A 22509-nucleotide genomic window follows, 5' to 3' on the forward strand; every position below is an offset into this window, starting at 1 on the left:
CCCTGCTACCCAACACTGGGGATAAGAAAATCAAATCGAAAATATGCACCAATGATTAGAAATCTCGAGTTTGATTTCATTTCACAATTTTTTTTTGCTTTTCTTTCGCCAGTTAGACCGAGTCCAACGCAGACGCAGGTCAGTCACACAAGCCCATAAGCCCACAAGAGGGACGTGCCATAGAATGTATTTTTTGCTTCTTTTTAACCGTTGACTCGCGCAGCCGTCCGACTGTCAGGCTGTGCAAATTATGAGACTGTGGCAACTAGGCCAGTCAAACGACTTGTACAGTAGTTCTCCTGGAGCGGAATTGGTGGAGTCAATGATACCCGCAATTCACGGTTGGTTACAGTACAATAGTTTGGACTCGGCCCGCTTTGTAGGTCATAGGCTCCATCTTTTTCTTTCATGAAGCTCCACGGGGTGAGGTGAGGGTGGATGTTCGGAGAAGAGCGCGTTTGGAGGGGAGTATTGTCACCCGTACTGATACAGTATGTATCGGAATGGATTTATCAATCAACCCGTGGACGTCTATGTATGTGTGCTCTGTGCTGAAATATCGCCGCAAGATAAGATCATAATATCTGCCAATGGATATGAGACGAACATTTTATTAGCAAATCGCTGGATCTGAATGTCTACGGGTCATTTTTCCCATTGTCATGTACAACATTGTCTGGGCGTATTGATAAGGGGGCTGTACAGCTGACAGCCTTAAGGGACATGAAATGCAAGACTCAATGAATCCAAAAAAAGAATCAGAGCGTTAAACTGTGATAAGATTATGGTGCAATATCGTCTCCTATCTTTTATCGACGATCTGCCGTTTCTATCCTGTCTCTCGGGATCGGTTGGGCGCATCTGGATCGAGATTGGGCGTTAAGTTTCACTTGTTCTTCAGTGATCCAGTAGGTAGCCTAAAAGTCCAGGTGTCTTAAATACATACTGGTAAGTATACCCCATATTCAAAAGCTCTAATGTCGTTGGCCGTCCCCTACTAATTAGCAAGTAGTCATATTGAAAACATGCCCAGGAACAACGTCAAGATCTCAATAAAAAAGAAACCAAAGATCCAATACACAATCAATAGTCTGTTCATGTCTATGCAGTAGGAAAGAAAAAGAAAGCATTTGAATGCACGGTGAACAGCCTCGCAATAGAGACCTTCTAGGTATCAACTGCATCTGAAGGTCGATCACAACCTCGAGTTGTTCATGGGTCGCAATCTCACCTATAAGGCCGGCCGGCCGAGTTCATGTAAATCTGGCTAATCATGCTACTAATTCGGAGTAGTAAAAGAGGTACAGTAGGCGCAGGATGCACACGCACGCATGCGCAATGATATTCATCTGAAGTACAGAGTGCTTTGCGCCCTGCAAGCCATGCATAGTACAGTATCTAACGAGGATAGAGTTTTGTAGGTGACCAATTAGCAGATGCAAGGGATGTTGATTGTCCAGCGTGTACCCCGGAGAATCTTCAATTGATGCAAAGTTGAGATGAAATGAATAAATACGGTTGGCCAGTTCTGTAATGCGGCTAGGACAGAGTATGCCAAGAGACGCCCTTTATTCTCTGTTTACTCTGTTATGGAATGATTTAAGCAGCTTTTCTTGTTGAATCACTTCAAAGTGGGTGATCTACATCCCTGTATGGGGTAAATGACTAGGTATTTCTCCCTATTCTGTATTGACCCTAGGGCCCCAGATATGCGATAAATTCCCCACTGGGTAGTAGAAATGGAGCCATTAACCCCGTGTAAGCTCACAGGACTACTCCATGTTTAAGAGGAATGTTTCCCAATTCAGTACGATTGACTTTCCGTCAGGGCAGGTATTCCATGAGGTCTACATACTACTCTGTACTCCGTACATACAACTGGACCTAGCATACTGCATACTAGATCCTACACGGGATATTGCATTAGATCTTACATGCGGTGCCAGTCCAGACAGTATGTACGGAGTAGACAGAGGGGAGCCAGCTGCATGAACAAAGTCTCAGGTCCTCGCGTCAAACCAAAACAACAGCTACTATGCTGTGCTCTGTGCGTTGCTATTCTTCGATCTACGGTACTGCGGCAGTGGCGGTCGATGATTCCCCAAACTATGAATATTTCGCAGCTTAGACGAGGTCCTAGCAAGAATATACGAGTGCATGGTGACAAATCACTTTGTACTTTGAGGAAAGTCCCAAAAACACGAAGGCTGGAATGTCCAGTATCATCGTCTTTTTCTTCTTCAATACGGATCACTGGATCAGCCATGGATTTCGCACCTTTGTAAAATACTCCAGACCAACTTCATGTTTCAGTCCCAAAGGGAACATGTCACGAGTGTCATCCATGCCAGACGCGTCGATCCACTCACCCACTTGCCAATTTAGAGGAATCCCAGGGTCCAAGCCACCGATCGAAGAGCTATGTATGAATCGATTGTGATTTATCAAGAGTGAAGAATGCGAGACTGGCATGGAACGCAAAAAAAGAAAAATAAACCAATACATGTCCATTGTTTAAGCAATGAGATCGACCATCTGACAAACGAAGAGGGATGACAAGATATGCATCGGCGATGAAGTCCTCTGATTGGCCGAACTGGAATAGATCGAGTTTAAAATCAAGCTGAGAAGAGGGGATCAAAGCTGATCCTCTTACACATTATACATTATACGACATCTGGACCGCAGACCCTGAACTGTGCGTTCAATGACCTGTGTGTAGTCTCCCTAATCCCTAGCCCAATCCTGACAGCGGGATTAGCCGAGATGTTTGTTTTCTTTCTTTTCCTCCCCGAGCTTTATCAAGCGAAATCAGATTACCCTCGGGGAGAGAAAAACACCGGGGTATGATTTCACTTTTTTATTTCTTTTGTTCTTTTTCTTACTTTTCCTGATTTCTTGCAGATACACACGCCGTGGCGGCGGCGTCTCCACATTAAAATACGGTTGCCTCTCCACTGTTGAAAAAAAAATGTGATATGTATACTCCGTACTCCGTACGTGATACAGCGCAGGAACTGTCGACATCTGTTTGGCTCATTTTGATGCACGGTGTACTTTTGTGATCCTTCATGTCTCGTTTTACTATTTTCGTTGCCTCGTCGACTGGCACAGACGTGAAACTTGACATGAACCGTTCCGATATGACACCCCCAGAGTGCACTGTCCTTTGAGCCCAAGAAATCCATGTATTCTATCCACGTGGATCCTTCTTCCATGTGGCTCAAATTGATCTCTTTTATCTGCTACGGAGTACGGAGTATACCTGGTTATGTTTATCGAATTAATCTGAGAATCGAGCCCGAGTCCCACATTTGCGCTAGTGTTGTCTTACATTACCTATGTTTGATGCACAGGGAGATTAAGTCACTATGCGAAAATAGTCTCGCTCTAATTTCCATACCTTGAAGACGTGACATCAAATTTTTTCAACCCTCCATCCAAATTTGGCTTTTTGCATTACGAATGAGCCTCCTTACGCTGCATCTACCCCTTGAGCCATGGATAAAGAACAGCAAACAATGTGAAAGATTAAGGCTTGCAGGAACGACTGGTCTGTTCGTTGTCTGCAAGGGGAGACTAGATGGTCGTGGGGAAACTACAACAAACTGAATCGGGGATCTTGCAGATGCTGCGACATCAAGATTCCAGGATAGTTGGTTTGTAGCATCGGGATCTGCCGTATCCGCACTCTGCACCGGAAACCTGCTTCCATCCTCTACAATTTAGGAATCCATTCTTGACCGGAGAGGCTGGGCTCCTATTTCCTCATCTGTTTTGTTCTTTTTGTTCCCGTAAGTGGAGATGACCCCAAAGTCAAAGTCAAACCCAGCCCAAGGGCACGCTAAGTTCCGGGGATTCCAAGCCTACGGGTGTACGGGTGCATGATTTACGCAAGTCATTGAAACCCCACGCTTGGGAAAATTTGAAAGATCTATAGGATCTATACTCCTCTCGCACAAATAATAATGCAAAAAAATTAATGTGAATTGGAATACTAACGGGTTGCTACAATTGTTGTCTTCAATTTGTCACATTCATCTATGATTGAGATCAACCAGAACAGCGCAATGGGCGCTACACCAAAGTACGAACTATTCCTGATTTGACCCCGACCGTGAGAATTCCTTATCACCGCCATGTATCATAGCCACTCGCTCTCTTTCCTGATTGCAGATGACAGGGCTCGAGCCTTGGGCTTATGTGAAGTGCAAAGCGATATTGAAGGCAAAAAAGTACACGAATACTAGATGTGGTTATGATCCTCGAGTGAGGCGGTGATTGACATAGCCCCCACTATCACCAGAAAAGAGCGAGAGCGAATTGTGAATTGGACCGTTTGCAAAAGTCTAGAAACTCGGTGAGCTTGACGATCAACTTGTTTGTGGTTTAGTGTGATGTGAATCCGTGTGATGGGCATGCTTGTAGAGTTGAAGGCTGGTTAGACAATCTACAAACATTGAAGCTCTGTGTTTTTATTTGTCGATTAATCAATATCCTGGATGATTTGATAATAGTATCATGAATTATATGATATCAAACAAAGCAAGAAGACCAATCAAGACAAGGCTGTTACCATTTTCTATCTCCTGCATAAAGTTGGTTGGAATGTAAATCTCATCTGATATTCATTCAATCTAGTGGATGTTCAATACAGAGGAGTGACTTCCAAGTAATTCCAAGGTTGAGCTTATTCTGAAACAAAAAGGTGATACGTCACCGAGAAAGTTAGAAATTTGTTAGATAATTTTTTCTTTCCAAAACAAGGATAAACAGTCCGGGTTCCTAATTCGACCTGCAACAGAGTCTACATTATCTGAGTCCCCGCTCGATCTTCCTCGGAGGAACCCCCTCCTGTACCAGTTGATATCACAATCCAGGAGAAATAGTCTGCATTAGTCGACATCATCGAGCGCCGCCCGAAGATCTCGGCAATGAAAATAAAGCCTTGGAGAACCGAGAACGGAGTAACCGAAGTTTTTCATACGGACCTTGCTGCAAGTTTCTGCAACAGGAAAACAAAGTTCATCTCAATCCAACCAGAGCCCTAGATGACCCGAGGACAAGGAAACATACGGGGGAAACCAGAACAGACCGCCGGTCGCGATAAGCGAACCCCATACACTGGAAAGTTACGGGGGAGAAGTCGGATCTGTCGAACCTGCAACACGCCCCACATGAGTGGACCAAGGTGGTGGTATGCTGAACACGGTGAAGCACTGCACTGCATTGCCAGCTAAGAACTCCACACGAGTATTCCATACTTTGTACACGAGTTGGATATTCTGTTTCAAATGTTCGTACATTCAAAGTGAACAGTAAAAGGGGGTGGCGCTTTGAACGCGAACACAATGGATAAGAACACGAACCGAGGTGGCTTTTTCGCTAAAAGCCATTGTGTTGCGGAGACGACTAGTAGGGATTTATGGCGCTGAATCGGAGATGACGCTGTAATCCGTTACAAAGCACTTGTACCTACCTAGGCACGGATATAGGTCATCGGAGGATAATCTCCATAGAGCGGGGGAGAGAGGTCTGGGCGAGGCCCCATCTCTCCACCGACTCGCCCGTTCCAACGAGCGTTGGGTCGATGGATAGATCAATCATATTCTCACGAGTCTGGAAATTGGATCAGAAGCCTTCGATGTGAGATCGTGTGCGATCACTGCAGCTGTTTGGTCCAAATGTGACTGCGTTTCGTCCAACATTTGAGGTCAATGTGGGTGGAAGGTTCAGCCGTGCCGCGGTTACGTTCGCCTGAACTTGCGTTTCTTTTCGTTTCGCGCTTCGCTAATAGACCAACCTTCTTTTAAGGGGTCTGTGGACTAGATCTGTTGGCTGTTTGATCTGCTTATTGGGGGATCGGGGTGGCTGGTGTTGAGATGATGTACTTCACTTGGGACTTCGAGGCTGTCCTGGAACGTGTCCTCAGGTACTTTTGGGATAAACACTTGAGCATTAATCAGAGTTTTTAACAGCATTAGTGTTCGGGTTGATGAAGTTGATTGGAGAGTGTAGTCGAATATACTGTATACCCAGGTGTGTGTACATGATGCAGAGACATTTGGATGATGGATGCCATGCGCCACTGAAATATCTGTTTACAGCCTGTACATGTGGTTACTGGTATCTATCTCACATAGTTCACCTCGGAATACAGTATTAGGAGCTTCAGACATCAATTGAATGTTCAAATTCAATCGTTTGTTTATCTCATATACTATTAGTAGGGACATAACCCATATGCTACACATGGTTTACTTGCAAGTTTCGCATGTAGATAACTGCCGGTGTTCATCTCCGAATGTGCAATTGGATTGATAGTAATTCTCATCAGTGTGTAGAGACTACTTTCACCCCAAAATAATTTCAAATAGTAGTAGAACATGGGAATAAGTGAGCGCTTGAGTAGATCATATCAGAACCATTTGATTCGGAGAATCCAGAGCTACCTAAGAGAAGAACTTGAAGGCTGAAATAAGAAAGACTGACTGAGCCGAGCCTGAGAGAGATCTTGAATAAACTTCAAACATTAATACTAGTAGCTGGGCTCAGGCTTTGAGTTGGCCTTCAATCAGATAAGGTATGTGGTGGAATTCCAAGCTCAGCATTGATGCCAATGCCTACTAGCACTTGAGAATATAGTAATCATCGGAACTAAATTGGTAAGTGTCCTTTAAACACAGCAATCAAGTCATGATATTGAGCGCAAGATGTGCAATACCCATTGTAAATAGTATTAGTACGTAGAAGACAATGGTTTAGTATCGTTAACAAAGCAAAGACACATTTTGGATCCCCGATGAAAGAGAGAATATACGTAGTCCTTTGAGAGTATACCAGAGAGGGGACAGATATCAGGCTGCACAAGCTCATCAATAACAGAAAAGTGACTGTAGCAAAGTCAGCATTGAAAAGGGATGTTCGCTTGGGCAGATTTAGTATACAATTCGAACATTGAATCCAGGATGATTGCCAGTGGCAATGAGAACTCAAGTTCAAGCATCCGGGAGTCCCAAGCCTGCCAACACGAGGCACGATCATAGGTAGGCGAGAAATAAGACTAGAAACCTGTCTGCATTTTCTTCAATGAACGCAGGAAATGATGATGCTGTAAATTAGTTTGGCGTTGTCAGTAGTGAAAGAGAGTCCAAGTGCCTTTGAGATACTCTTTTATATGGCAACTTGAAGATTGCATCTAGTAGTTCACTGTAGCTCTTGAGTATGTCGGGGCTGATGATATGGGTTATCTGATTCTTTTCGAAATAGTCTTCCGAGTCGCTGCTGGTGACCTCGGGAGACGCTTGACTCCGACGTGTCTTCGGTGAACCCTCCCACGTATGTAGAATCTCCAATTGAGGCTTCACATGCAGTAGGATGGATAAATCCAGCAAAACGCCCTATGGCCATTTGATTGAAGCTAGTCGACCGTTTATAAGCCATAAAAAGTCGCATCCGAGTCCCCAGATATCCAGGACGAGGGATTGCCTCGAGAACTTGAAGTAGCAGGAGTGCCTAGATGGGAGCACCTGGGCAGCGTGACTTGATTTTTCTGGAATCATGATCGAGGGAACCTGCCGATGAAAACACTAGTACCTAGGTATTAGTAGAAAGTTTTCAAGGGCTCAAGTTGAATGGTAATGACGATGGATATATATCAAGGGCCCTGGATCTAAATCAGAACTTCAAATGTTGAAACTTGAAGGTACCTCTTGCCAGTGTGGCACCCCGACCAAAGATGATGAAACGAGGGGGGTCCAAGCTAAGAAAGCTTCAAATGCCCTAGGAGCAACTGATTTCAAAAATCAAGGGGAGTAGATGACACTAAAAATGGTATGTATCTTCAGTTGTGAAACACGACATGACATTTGAATAAAAGGAGAGAGACAGTGGAGAGCCACGGGGAATAACCTCGGGAGGCTTGGAAGCCATTGAATTTCACTTCGAGAGGTTATGAGTCAAGGATGAATTCTGATAGATAGGAGTTCTTTGAAATTAGGGGTACGAGATAAATTAGCATTCTAGAAATCGAAGATGCATCATATCATCTTAGTGGTCATTTAGTTTACTGCCAACTGGCAAGCGTTGGATGGAGATATCCCACTGACTAAGTAGATGCCCAAGGGCCAAGGCAGCCATCCGGCCCCTGGAGATGCCAGTCCTTCGCCTTTACCTTCGTCAATCATCGCTAGAGAAATCGTATTTCACTGAACTGGCCTAATTTTTATGCCCAACTCGTGTGTGACCAAATTCCTTGAATTGCCCCTCCATCACGAGGCGCTGTTCTGCAGACTATCACATCTGTGTTCGACCGGGGTAAGGATCGCCCCATCGTCCTAAGCCCGTGGGCCCCCTGATTGGCCCGGGGGAGGTTAAGCGCTCTACTCTCACACACTGGTAGCGCCAGCTTCAATTTTGAAACAAGAAAGACCCCTGGTTACGAAGAGGGGAATCGAAAATGGGAAAACTTTGGGAGGTTATAAGGAACCCCGGGGACGGGTTGACGTGGTGGCCTCAAACGCCTTTGTCAACCTCTTCCAGCCCTGTACGGCCAGGCTGAAACTGGTGTCATCGTGACATCTATTGAATCGGACATTCAATAGATCAAAGGATATTATTTTTTGGTGTCTTTGAACCTGACACAGGCTATTTGTCAGACACTGATGACATGGCCTTGTTGTGATTAATTTATCTACGCCCAACCGGAGTCTAAGAATGTTTCTTTGTTAACAGGCTGCTTTGTCTCCCTGGCCCTATTAAGGTGGGAAGACAAAGACGCTTTCATTGCACCTGTGGCCCACCATTTTGCCCCGAAGTCGACCATCATTTTAATTCTGTCTGAAAGGCATGATCGAAATGTGGAATGTCTCTTCTTCAACCTCTCCAGCGCATGAAAAGAGCACTATAGAAGCTAGGAATACAGTTCGGGAAGGCGAAGACCCGATTGTTACTCTCACCTCGGTCTTGACTACGACTGTTCATCCTACGTGGGTCATCACAGACGCAGTCACTCTTGCTGGTATTCTAACAGCACCGACCGACTCGAGTACTCAGCCAGACGCTCAGACTGAGACCACAACCGCAGATTCGCAGGCTGAAGCTACCCGAACTACCCTCCCTCAACCACAAACAGCCCCATCAGAAGCGCTATCAACCATCCTGACAACATCAGCTTCGTCATCACAGCAAATGCAAGAACCAAGTGCTACCGGAGCTCCTAGCTCCGACTCTCCCTCCAAGACTTATACTTGGGAGACAACATCTGTTTATTGGCCAGCAAGTGCGACAACCGCTACAGCTTCTACTTTTCAGACAGCCACATCCACTGCGGCATTCCAGTCTTACTCTTCGAGTCCTTTATCAACCTCCACCTCTATGACGAGTGTAATTGCTGGGGCTAGCACGTCTTCGGAGACCTCGTCGGCCCAGTCCAAAAGCAGCCATCACAAAGTTGGTGTCATTGTGGGAGGCACCGTTGGAGGAGCTGCATTCTGCGCAATTGGTCTTCTAGCATGTTTTCTCTTCATCCGCCGTCGGCGACGAGGTGGTCAACATAAGCGAAAAAATAGCAGACAGAGTCTGCTTCATGATAGACATTCAATAAGTTCATTCAACGACACCCACCAACGTCAATACTCCCAGTCATCTATGAATACCATCCAGGAAGTCTCGATACCATCAGCTCCAGCTCCAGTTGTCCCTCCCCCGCGGAACTTCTCCAATCCGTCCAACATTCGCCCCAATCCGGCTCTCGCAGCTTCAAATCAGGACCTGTCTCTTGACCGCATGTATCTCCGTGAAGAGTCCCCACCTGGGTACACAGAGAATTTTCAATATGACGTCGAGCGCAGCCCTGTCTCTCCAATCATTGAGATATCTCCACCATCTCGTTCCGTTTCTAATTACTCTCGATGCTCATGGGAAGGCTCTGGCTATCTCAAGTTTCCTCAAGACTACGATTTGTCTGTCCCGAATTCCCGCCAAGCGAGCACCTATTATCCTGGCGAGAGCACATTTACTCTCGCAGATACAGCCAGCCCAGGATCCAACGTCCTTGATATGGCCAAGACCCGTGATAGCACCCGAAGTGATCCATTCGATCTAGAGCCGTCTCCCAGATCTCCGCCAAAGGAACCACCTCTACCTCCTCCAAGCTATTGGCGTTTCAGATTCTAAGAGTTTCTCACGTTCTGCATATACTACATTGATTTGACGTTGTTATTTGATTTCTTCTCGTATGTTATGAATACCCTCGTTTATTTGACATTTATGTACATCTCTCCCGACTCAACAATACCCTTTTCGAGCTCTATACATCTACGACTTGCGATTTTCTGTGATTTTTCTTCGTTTTTTCTTGCGTTGGAGTTATCATGAAGCGGGAGTTGAGGAACATTGAGCGTGACTTGTTGCTTTTCTATTTCATTTCTTCTCGTGATTGTTATAAGGAGTCGGCCTCCTTGATACTGAGCAGCCAGGATGCAGGTTACATCCCACCGGCTGTGCATTGCATTCTTCAAATTTTTACATTTCAAAAAGATAGATTCTTTTTGCTTTATACAAATTTTATGTTCAATTTTACTAATGCAAAATCTATTTACATTTCTTTCTTCAAGTATTATTCTTGAATTGAACGTTGGCGCTTAAAGGCTGCGTAAGAAATCCAGGGCCTCGTTAGCCGATAGTAGTATTGATCGCAATTGGACAGTAGAGCTGGCGAATCATTTTCAAGGCTAGGTAATACATACTACGTGACAAGGCCCTCTTGAACTTGAATGAGAGTTCCAATGTTGTTAAGTTCTAGCATAAGCGAGAGTGACTGGACCTAAGTAGGAGTATTTCCCTCTGAAAAAATGGGCAGCAGACTATGTAAAAGACTTCTGCCAATAGGAAAAGGCAATTTTGTATTTCTATCTATTTCATTTTATTTATCGCCACCTGGGCATTTCTTGAAACTTAAGCTTTTTGATCTTTCTCATCTCGAGGCTCCAGTTAGGACAAGCATCGCAAAATCTAGAGGTCCTTAGACCAATCCCTGCTCACCCGATTATTTTTATTTATTTGCTTTCCTGTAGCTAACATCATGTCTCATTAATATGAATTAGTCTCCAATCATGTTCTAGGTCTTCTGTACAAGTGAGTAGTCCACTTATCTGGGTGTTACTAAGAATTTATCAAATAGCAGAAAACGGCCCCCACGGAACTAAGGCTTAGTCGCACTTCGCACTTCAAGGAACACGCGGTCCTCGTTCCCGCTTGCCTTTGAAGGCATGGTACCGCCTTGTGTAAATCCTTCCCTGGCTTATTGGCAAGGCTCCCCGCTTCCAACGCAGGCAACCATGATAGGTTGATAGCGTGCTTGTTAGCGGGTGGGTGAAGCCATACTTAATCAATTTCACATCCCAGTTCTCTTCTATTACCATCGTTACTCACCAACTGCCCCAAATGGCCTCTTATCCCACCCTGATCTTTTGCCCTGGGGCCTGGTACCCGCCCACGGCCTTTGAGCCCCTGATCGCTCACTTCCCCGACCACACCACCCATACCGTTGTATTCCCCTCGATCCAACAGGCCACCAGCGTCCAAGACCTACAGCCTGATATCGACGCGCTTCGAGCCCTGGTTGAGCAAGAAGCAAGCGCAGGAAAGGATGTAGTCGTAATATCGCACAGCTGGTCCGGGCTGCCCGTAAACAGCGCTCTGGATGGCCTCAGTAAGACCGAGCGACAAGCGGCAGGGGAGAATGGCGGGGTATCCAAATTGATCTTCATTTCGGCGTTTATCCCTGATGTCGGCGAGAGCTTGATCGGAGCCTTTGGTGGGGTTGCGCCTGACTGGTATGACCGTGACGTAAGTGATCTATTCATTTTTCCCTTCTGTTCTTATATGCTCATCTTATCAAAAATATAGGAAGCCAACGGCACTGTAAGTGCTGTTGATCCATACAGCCTCTTTTTCCATGATGTCCCCGATGGAGAACAATGGGCCCAGACCCTTCGTCCGCACGCCTGGGCGACTAAGAATTCACCCGCCACCAGCACTGCTTATGTCCCGATTCCCAGTACCTATCTGCTGTGTGAGAATGATCGTGCCATCCCCCTCTTTGTCCAGGAGTTGATGGTGGAGAAAGCTCGCGGGAAGGGCGCCCAGATAACCACGGAGACCATCGCTACTGGTCATTCGCCGTGGCTGGTGGATCCTGTGCCTGTGGCTGCTTTTGTGCAGCGAAGCCTGGTGTAGCATCAATATATGAAGTAAATGAAGTAAATGAAGAATATGACTCGTACATAAACGAATCAAAGATGTTTCTGGTTTACAGGAAATTGCTAGATCGACCAGAGAGTAAAGAGATACGATTAATTCCTGGATTCGGACTAAACATTTCCCGATAATGTGCACATTAATGGTAAACAAAGAGATGTTCTCCTAAGAACCTCGGAAGTCTAGGTAACTTGCATCCTGATCTTAAATGGGAATTTTATTATCTTCTCTTCGCCCGCATTTTTAATGGCCTCGAGCACTAAGAAAAATCTCCAAGGCGGCTCCCAACTGCCATCTCTCCCCGAAAAGCTCCGGCGAAAAGCGGGGCGTAGGAGCTTAGCACACCATACTTACACAAGTTGTCCGCACTAATAAATTCATACACAATCAACTTCTAGTGTCTCCTCCATAGGTCTTTTCAATCCCAGCCGAAACTGATCGACGCGTGACATGTGCTCCAAAGTGATAGTTTCGACCCGCAAAACAGTTTCGCGATAGAGTGTCTGTGTTTCCCAGTCATAGGAGCAAAGCAGGGCTCGCTGCATGCCGCCTTCGCTGCCACAGAGCAACAGTGCAACGGGGGAATGGACTGCTCGGAATAGGGCAACAGTGAAGGTGCTGGTGTCAATCAAGGTAAAAAGTGTGAGCTCTCCATACTCGGAATTGAAAGCAGTGGAGACAAATTCTGCAGGAGAAGGTCGACGTGTAGGATATTGTCCCACGCACTCACCGTTCTGGTCTTGATAGTGAAGCGAGAGATCACTAGAATATGGGCTCCACTTCAACCGGCCAAGATTTATACCAAAGATCATTCTCTCGATCTCACCAATCTCCATATAACCCTCGAATCCGAATAGCCATGGCTGGGCCGCCCATGTCTTGCCAACGTAGAGACGTAGAGAGAGTAAATAAGATATAGAGAGGCGAGTATCGCCAAAAGATAAAGGCCGGTGATTATCCACCCTATTACTCTGAATGCTAGAGCATATCCTCCACCTTTTGATCCAGTGACTGCTAGCATTATCACGCCTGTAATGAGCCACAAGGGCGTGCTCCGCAGGGCAGCTTTAGCAATCCAGCGTTTCACAGTGTTGCGCATCAACATATTGACTGGCTCGAAGGATTTCCAATGTATTGGGGCACCATAGCCACCACTCAGAATCATGGTATCTTCGCCCCCAAGACCGGCAAACTGGCAATGTGGTTCAATTTCCCAGAGTTTACTATCCCAGAAATCATCGATCTCATACCAGGGTTGACCGATCTCTCGGGGGAGCATGCAAATTAACCGTTCAATCAGTTGGTCACTATCATTAGCGAAGGATAGTTGACAAAAAGCTTCAAAAGCCGAGCCCTCCGAGTTCACCTTTGGACGGCGTCGCAATAGCCCCATTCAGGCGTATGAAAGGTCTCCTTCGTAGTAGGTTACGGTGTCCCGGTTTGGAATGCACTCCAAGGCAAGAGAAACCAAGTCTAAGGGACTGAGCAAAATGGAGGATTCATAATGATCAATCAGTTGTCTCGAGATGAGAGCATCGTCCCAAGCTAAGTTCCGTTTAGAAAGGACCCGGAAATAATCCGTATCACAGTCACGCATGTAAACCAAGATAGTTTTGTTTGAAGGACTCAGCAGAACCTCAGGAAAATTCCACATTCTCGATCCAAGTTCTCGAAGCATCTCGCTCACACTTGGGGTTGAACCTGGAGGAGGGCCGATGATCACGACCAAGGAGTGCGCCCCGCGGACAATGTCGCTGATCCGGTATACATCTTCGGAACATTCCTCATCATCTGGCATGCAGCTACATGCGACCCAGTAAGCATTCACTCCTGCTTGTCGGGCTGCAGATTCAGAAATACGATGAAGCTCCTCCATATCATCAATGGAGTCGTAACTGAATTGCAGAGTGGTATAGCATATGAACAAGTAATCGAGTGTTCCATTATCTGCCTCCCATTCACTCACGTCGACAATATCAATTCCTTCATCCTCTTGAAGTAAGCACAGCCGTCTAGGACGAAGGTTTCGTTGCGATATACCGTGCGTATTTTGGTAAGGAGCCGAGAGATTCGTGTTCCGCGATGGTGGGATTTCATGACGATTTGCCGCGACTTTAGCGTAGCCCCAGTAGTGGTACTTGAATTGTTCGTAACGCCCATTATTTCTCTTTTCGCCACCGAGGTCTGCTGGAATGAATAAGTAGATATGATCAGACATGCAGTGTATATTGTGCCTGCAGTATATGCTTACCAGAGCAGCGATGAGCAAGCAAGACGGAACCCAACTCAAACACATGGGAACCAACGATACAATCGAGAAATTCTCATTTCGAAGCTGGTTCTCCAAGAGCGAATAGACAACTTGAAGGATATATGGTGTACACTCCTCAACCTGTTTTCGGGCCCAAGTTGAGTTGGTAGGCCCATACCATACTTACTCGGGCGCTTGTATCACCAGATGTGCGAGTCGGCCATCTGTGGCGCTCAGATATCGATCATCCTCAGTCCCTGTCTACACACGCTGCAAACTGTCTTTGTGGCGGAACTTTCTTGTCTATTCGTATTTTCTGCCTGGGAGAGAGAGCACATATACGTCTTCTGACCATGATTTGGGATTGAGATAGATCTCGAAGTATCTTGGACACTTTTTTAGAGTTAGTATGGATGAAAGTCATACTATAGGTGGAAAATATAAAGGATACTGCGTAGCCTAACCTTCGCTAGATCAATGGGAACTTTGGGGGACTCTGAGAATGTGTTGTTTCTATCCAGATTAAGATGACCTTGACGAGAATGAATTGGTTCAAGCTCAAAATCAGACATCGCTTCAAGTTGATTGCTTTTGGAACATAAGTGAGGCCAAGTTCCCTTCCTTCTATATGAGTCGTGGAGAATATCCGATAGCAACAATACTGGACATGCAAAGAATGTCAGGTTGATGTTTGCTTTGTTAATGTAATCCCAAGACTTTCAAGGTTCCAAGGTTGGACGAAATGCAAGGAAGTGCGGCTGAGCTTCTTGGCAAGGCACACTGATGTTCACGGAACAGATCTTGGATGTAGTTCATAACTCAAAATACCATGCAACTGAAATGGCACAGGGAATGCTGGCACACACCGAGACACATTTTCAATCTGTTAGTCTGCGCTTGCGCAGCCTTGAAAAGCGAATGACTAATATTATTGCACTGGTAGGCACATCCATGAATTTCGAGTCCTATCACAAGGTTCCGATGCTTGAAATGTTGCTCAAAATTGACTGGAGACATGCTAACGCCTAACACCAAAAGTCTTTTCACCTCGTCACACAGGATGGTAATCAGATCATGCGAGATAATAGCAGCTCTATGGCAACAATTGCATTTGTGACTCTTGTGTTTCTGCCAATGTCAACTGTATCTGTGAGTCCTGTCTCGCGGGATGCCATCGAACTCCAGTGCTGATCATCTAGACCGTATTTGGGAGTCAATTCTTCAACTTTGACACAAAACTTCTGCGCATTTCAAAGAGCTTTTGGATATTCTGGCTAGTGTCAGTTCCGCTGACCTTGGTGGTTTTGCTATTTTGGCGAGCTTCAGTCAATAGGATGCAACTGCCAGAGATTTGGGATGCATTGGGTATATGGAAACGGAGAAAGTGATACGTAATTGTTGTTGATCTGCAGGGTTATCTACATAAATTGAATTCTTAAAAACATTTTCAACACCCATGTATCTTTCCCGTTGAGTTCAATGTTAAAATTTAAATGGCGCCATATATAGTGATTCGATTGATTTGGGATCAATGCCAAAAATTTGAAGATACTCAGTGTAGCACATCATAAATTCAACTTGAAGTTACTAGTAAGAAATTAAAAACTGAGATGCAGACAGAGAACATCCAGATGTCAAGACTAGCTCCACGGCCGCGTCTGAATTTGAGGGGTCTCCTGCATGTGTATGTGCTCAATGTGCTCAAGACCTACTATCTTCGCGTACCTACCAAACCACTTAACAAAGAATCTTAACATTTTGGAAATATGAAAGCCCGAGAAAGAGGAAAAATAGCTTCTTCAGCCTGAGGTTCCATTTTATCTCTCATCCATTTCTTCATGGGAAGGGCTGAGCATGTGCGATCTTTCATCGTCTGTAGAGAACGGCATTTCATGTTTCAGACCATGGATATCTATCTTATACCATTGCATAAAGCAGTAGATAATCCCTGTATAGATACCAGTCACACAAATAGTAGTGATTGGAGGTGTGACTTGAGAGACAAGGGACTTTGAAATCTCTAGCATATAGAATGAAAACAATGGATAGGCTGAGATGGAAGCAGCGCATTGGAATAGTTTAAGAAAAAACCAGAATAATCCTCCTGCCGTGAAAAATATGACTGATTTCTAGTAAATGAGATGAATCAAAACACATGGTTCTTCATACTTAGGGATCCATGGATGGGACCAACCTACCTTAAAAAGAAAGGGTCAAGATTTTGGGTTTCCAAACAACCAAGAAGATCTCGATCAAAATTTCCAAGGAAATTGTAAAATGCAAAACTCGTTCAGTGAGAAGGATTTTGTTAGATATAGTCCAGAATGGCATCGATTGAGCAAAGATGTAGCCAATTTGGCAGATCGTGTTTGTGATCTGAACACATATCAGTGCCATTAGAATGCCTCTATGCACATTCAGCAGACGAGATGATTTCCTTGCACCACAACTTTGTACTTTAGTCGCATATATCAGGCGGTACAGTACATTTGGTATGAAAATATTGATAAGACTGGTGCAAATCAAACTGATTATGTATAAGATCTCAGCTGAGATAAAATCGCGTGTGTGTGGTATGGATGTACACAACTTCCGAAATTACACTGCAATCATAAATTAAAAATTCTCACACTTAAGATTCTTCCAAGGTTGGAATGATGCTTTAGATGAATATACTCACACGATATAACTGAGAAGGGAGAAAAATAGAGACTTGAAAGCAATCACCCGATGATTATCTCTCGGCCTCCTAATCAGACATGAGCTGATAAGGTATGCAAACAATATAACATCAGATATCAAATAGAAAGTGAGTGCAACGACTTCAATCTTTGACTTGGAATCCCAGTCCCTAGATTGAAGGAGTGATGCAGACATACTACATAAGCGTTTGTTCGCACAGCAGCAATATAATATCACAGGAGAATTGAGGAAATCTTGGTATCTCTGGTAGGCAAAAGGAGGTGGAAATCCTTTTTGAAACGCCTCGGATTTCCTCTTAAAAAGAATAGACAAATTGAGCTGGATAAAACTGGGAAAACATCGCTCGGCGGCAGGGGTGAAAGGGGGCAGGGGTTGCATATGAACCTGGGTGACCCTGTCGCTATGACCGATCATTCTCAGTTTTTTACGTGGTCATTCAATTCCACCTAGGCAGCCTACCCCGTAATGTGTACCTATACTTATGCAGGTGCTTATTCCACCTTGGACAACGCCTGACCAAGGGTCTTGAAAAACCAGCATTTTGACACTTTCAAACTCTCATATCATGATCGACTAGATTAAGGTCAAGGGATGTCAAATGAGAGTCAAAGGTCTCGTAGATGAGTTATTTTTAATCAAATCGGGCGCTATGATAACTCGAAAATCAGCCTGCAACATTGAAGTTCCATATTTCTTTCTGAGCGTAGAATTGGCCCCACGTTGCCCCAGATCTACAGTTGCTTTGCCCCAAAGTAGGAGTTAGTTATGACCGATTAATCGTCCAATAGTATCCTGCTCTACAAAAAGCAATGATGAATTAAATTTTGCTGCTTACCACCAGGCCCTCTCTCTTGCTCTGTCATTTTCTTTTCCACCCATTAACTCACCTTGGGGTATTATATCTGAAGGTTCAACCCAAGCCCTTCTTAAACTTGAATATTTCCGATTCACATCAATGGAATCTGGTCAGGTATGAATGCCTTTCAATAAACACACTCAATCCTCTATCTAGCTATGCAAGGCTCAATCTGGACGACATGGTGGGGGGTACATCCCTTCAACCACAAAATACAAGCCCAAATTCTTCGGCCATCCCTCAGAAAACACTGATGATTCAAATGAGCCGATTCAAAAAATGACTGTTAGTGAATCCAACAGGAAGCTAGCGTTCCAACGTGGTAGCCGTGGGGGAAGCTTTGTTCCAAATAAGGGGAAATAGGCACTGGTACCACCGACTGTCTCAGCACTAGGACACCTTGGAAGTGCCAGTGGCTCCGAGAGTATGAGACAACCGCGATTGATGTACATGAGCCAAATAAAATAAATAGTCATCGACTCTGTGAAAACCTCTCATGTCGAACAAAATCCCTGACACGCTGCCCAATTTAGAATACAGTTTCGTAGGTACGTTCCATAACGTATATCATTGTACCTCACATGTGTAGGTAGTATCGCACTTGGGAAGTTCACGTAAGCCTTTGTGTCCATACTGTCCTTTTTATTCAAAGAAGAATGACGTGCTCTCAGTGATTGGGTGAATAATCAAAATTCGGATTGAAGATATCCACTGTTCTACTAGTATTAATTGCTTCGAGTCATAATAAAGCCTTATGCTGATAAAACAACTAATCTGGACTTGCTCAATATGACGGGACTCATTTACCCATCCTCCATTTTCAGTACAATAACATACCACTTGTAGTAGCTAGTGAAACACAGATCTGAATATTTCAATCGTTCCATCTGATTTATTTCATTCAACTCTTTCCCAAACTTAGACTAAAAGCCAAAACATGTTGAAAAGTTCAAATTGCTCTTGAGTAAAAAGCCAAGGCAGAAAGAAGGCGTGGACAGCAAGGAAACCGAACAAATTGTGTGATGAGGCTGCCATGCTCATCAGGGGGCTAGTAGCAATTTACCATAGTCAATCTCTAAAAGCCACCATTCCAACTACAAGCGAGCGAGCCCCAGGGGTCAATCACTGTAGCCTCATTTTTATCATTCAAGCACCCATTCCCTTCGCCTACATACTCTGCAATATAACTCGAACTCGACGAGCAAGCGGCGCTAGAGAAAACCTCACAGGTAGCATTTGTAAGCTCCATCGAGACAGGCGTATTGATAGTTCCCTTGTCACACGATGTCGATTCCATACCACCATCAGTGAACCACTCACACCATGTGCTCGTTTGACTGGGCTGATCAGGAATTTCGTTGGTTTGAAGCTCAAGGCACTGATCGAAATCGGTGGTTACACCACTGATCAGATAGTAGTCACCTTCACAGTCTTGCTTTGAGTAAAGTGCGATGGTCCATACATTAGTTCCGGTTGAGGTCTTGGTGTCTAATATTAAGCTTTTCTCGGCAAGTATGGAGGTAGGTTTGTGTGTAGATGCCGAAGTTTTTGAGTCAAGGAATGAGGACGTGATGTTGCGGCGCTGGATATGATAGTTAGCTGGGAATCTTCTTTAGATGTTTTGTATGAGAGAAAAACTCACTCCGAGCTGAAGTGCATTGACTCCTGAGAGTAAAAGTAATAAGGTGCATAGGATCAGCATTTTGCCAGACTGGGCCTCCATTATGAGCCTAACAGGAAATATAGTTGTGGAGTCGAAGAGTTGAAAGTTCAAGTGATAGGGAGCCTTTTAAATAGGAGTAGCCGTAAATAGTATGTAGACACTTGAGGCCTCATGATTCTTCCGAATAAGGAATTGGTTCATTGATGCAGGAGCCGCATTGAGTGAAACAACATTGTGACTGATTTTGCAAATGCAAGAAACTTGGCCTCGCATATCACTATATTTGAGGAAATTTCAAAGGAGGGATAGCTGATCAAAGGAGCCCGGAGTCAAGTTTTGATACTGGCCACAAAGAGAAGATATAGCTGCTGAACAAGGATGCTTCAGGGTGTTCTTTGCTTCTCCTCATGGAATGTTTCAGATATAATTGACTAACCAATAAACGTCAACATCTCTTTATAGAAATCTCTTAGGCACAGATGCTGCGCTTGTGGAGTTTCAATTTTATCACCACTCGACGTAGCATCTTGCTGCAAAGGGTTCGCTATTTTCCTATCGGAAAGACAAGAGAACCGCACGGACCGCAGCCATGCTTCCTGGTTTTCACCCTGAAGGTTCCAATTTCTGGATGGCTTTAGGTATTTCAGGGAGCAAAAAATCACCAACAAAATTGGCGAGGTGGTTGCTAGGTAGATAGAATAAGTCGGCAATAACCGCTTTGAAACACATCCAGGGCCTAGAACGGCAGGACGTCATCGGAAGAGGTTACCTTTTCAGGTTTCAAACCAGCATGAAAGAGTCATTACCCAGATAAAATATAAAGAGCCTCATGGATGGACGATCAAGGAAATACCTTGTGGCAAAGATCTGAAACAAGAGTATGGGCATGTGGATCGCTCTTTCATGTAAGATCAACAGATCCCTGCCTAGGTGCTTTCAAGACATGGGTTAGTAATAACACAGATGAGTGCTGACCTCGGAACTGAGCCGCCCCAGGCAGGTTCTAGAACAAGAAAGAGAGTTGGGAATAATGATTTTTTTTCGATGGTGTTGATGAGATCGGGTGTAACGAAAACTGGGTATGATATCGCGTCGGGAAGCCAAACAGGTTTAGTGGGTATGAGTAACTACGAGTCAGTTCGTCAGACACAATAATGTTTCACTGGAAGACGAAAATGATGGGAATTCAAATAAGAGTACTGAACCGTAATCATTGCTCCGGGAAAAATAATCATATCTTTCTGGTTTTCAACCATGCTCATGTCTACTCCCCTTCAGATCCTTGGTCAGGATGGTCCTCAAGTCTCATCAGTGGGTCTCGGTTTTGGGAGTATCAGCGGGTTCTATGGACCTGCAGGTACCATTGATGAGAGAGTAGCACTTTTGGATTATGCACACACGATAGGACTGCGCTTCTGGGATCTGGCCGACATTTATCTCGACGCTGAAGACGTGGTCGGAGAATGGATCAAGCGATCCGGCAAACGCGATGAGATATTCCTTACCACGAAATTTGCCCTCCAACGTCAGCCTAATGGAATGCATACTTTCCGCTCTGATCCAGAATATGTGAAGTCTGCATGTGAGAAGAGTCTTGAGAGACTTGGGGTCGATACCATCGATCTTTACTACTGCCACCGTGTGGACGGTGTGACACCCGTGGAAAAGACCATCGAAGCTATGGTGGAGCTGAAGAAGTAAGATGCGCAGGTACCTCCACGAATGAAACAGAGAGAACTTTTTCTAACTGAGGAAAACCACAGTGAAGGAAAAGTCCGGTACCTTGGTCTATCTGGCGTCTCAGCAGACACATTGCGTCGGGCGCATGCCGTGCACCCTATTACGGCACTACAAATGGAATATAGTCTTTTCAATCTTGATATTGAATCTGGAATACTGGACACATGTCGAGAACTAGGAATCAGGGTCGTGGCATATTGCCCGATTGGTCGCGGTATTCTGACTGGCCAGTTCCAATCTCTAGCTGACATCCCAGAAAATGACCTCCGTCGAACGCTGCCAAAATTTTCTGAAGAGAATTTCCCAAAGCTTATGGAGATTGTGCGGAAACTAGAGGGAATCGGCACTGTCCATGGAGTGAAGCCAGCACAGGTTGCTTTGGCATGGTTATTGGCTCAAGGAGCGGATATAATCCCCATCCCTGGTACGAAATCGACTGACAAGATGGACGAAAATTTGGCATCTTCACTCCTTACGTTGAGCAATGATGAGTTACAGGAAATTAGAGATCTTGTGAAACGAACCGAGATTCAAGGGACTCAGTACTCCGCCACGTAAGTTATTCAGATTTCGGATACGGCTCAGCAGGAATGTTAACCACTGACCGTTGCAGGGTGATGGCTTCTTTGCAAGAAAATACTCCTTCTCTCTCCAGGATCAAGCAACACGCACAGTGAGTCGTAATGCTTGATCTTGTCCAAAGAAAAGGCACATTCCTTTGCTGAAGTGGGACGCTTTATGGTACCACCAAGTTTGATTGATCTGCGCCAACCCTGGAGAAAGGAGGAAACATGTCCACGAGTTCCTGAACTTCAATAAAAATTGAACTACTGACATACTGATCTTTCAATGAGCAAAGTTTCTTTTAACACCTGAAACGACTACCCTGAAGCTTTGTGAAATGTCATTCAATAGTGAGAATTATTAAAATTAGTATGAAGGTTAGACAGTGTAGGTACTTTCATCTGAGACATGTCCAGCCATTCCAAGATTCCCATGCATCATAATAAGCAACATGCCAGTAGCTGCAATTCA

The 22509-nt window shown here is 44.8% G+C and overlaps 6 protein-coding genes across 6 annotated transcripts; 3 read left to right on the forward strand and 3 right to left on the reverse strand.

The window, feature by feature from the left end:
- Positions 1-8856: 8856 nt before the first annotated feature.
- Positions 8857-10176, forward strand: N7483_004820 (uncharacterized protein; the record flags this gene model as incomplete). Its single annotated transcript, XM_057088257.1, has 1 exon — positions 8857-10176. One exon carries the CDS (start codon positions 8857-8859, stop codon positions 10174-10176), a length of 1320 nt encoding a protein of 439 aa, XP_056948086.1.
- Positions 10177-11445: 1269 nt separating this feature from the next.
- N7483_004821 (alpha/beta hydrolase) lies at positions 11446-12240 on the forward strand (the record flags this gene model as incomplete). Its single annotated transcript, XM_057088258.1, has 2 exons — positions 11446-11850; positions 11911-12240. 2 exons carry the CDS (start codon positions 11446-11448, stop codon positions 12238-12240), a joined length of 735 nt encoding a protein of 244 aa, XP_056948087.1.
- A 398-nt stretch (positions 12241-12638) lies between these two features.
- Positions 12639-13540, reverse strand: N7483_004822 (uncharacterized protein; the record flags this gene model as incomplete). The annotated part of the gene is made up of 2 exons (XM_057088259.1): positions 12639-13139; positions 13232-13540. 2 exons carry the CDS (start codon positions 13538-13540, stop codon positions 12639-12641), a joined length of 810 nt encoding a protein of 269 aa, XP_056948088.1.
- Positions 13541-13654: 114 nt separating this feature from the next.
- N7483_004823 (uncharacterized protein) lies at positions 13655-14479 on the reverse strand (the record flags this gene model as incomplete). Its single annotated transcript, XM_057088260.1, has 1 exon — positions 13655-14479. One exon carries the CDS (start codon positions 14477-14479, stop codon positions 13655-13657), a length of 825 nt encoding a protein of 274 aa, XP_056948089.1.
- Positions 14480-19146: 4667 nt separating this feature from the next.
- Positions 19147-19794, reverse strand: N7483_004824 (uncharacterized protein; the record flags this gene model as incomplete). Its single annotated transcript, XM_057088261.1, has 2 exons — positions 19147-19653; positions 19714-19794. The coding sequence occupies 2 exons, from the start codon at positions 19792-19794 to the stop codon at positions 19147-19149; spliced, it is 588 nt and encodes a 195-aa protein (XP_056948090.1).
- A 1194-nt stretch (positions 19795-20988) lies between these two features.
- On the forward strand, positions 20989-22032 carry N7483_004825 (uncharacterized protein; the record flags this gene model as incomplete). The annotated part of the gene is made up of 2 exons (XM_057088262.1): positions 20989-21431; positions 21498-22032. The coding sequence occupies 2 exons, from the start codon at positions 20989-20991 to the stop codon at positions 22030-22032; spliced, it is 978 nt and encodes a 325-aa protein (XP_056948091.1).
- Positions 22033-22509: the final 477 nt, after the last annotated feature.

The sequence above is a fragment of the Penicillium malachiteum genome (assembly GCF_028827825.1).
Source record: "Penicillium malachiteum strain IBT 17515 chromosome Unknown utg000002l:1.0-8849297.0:1.0-8852440.0, whole genome shotgun sequence".
In the NCBI taxonomy this organism is placed as follows: Eukaryota; Fungi; Ascomycota; class Eurotiomycetes; order Eurotiales; family Aspergillaceae; genus Penicillium; species Penicillium malachiteum.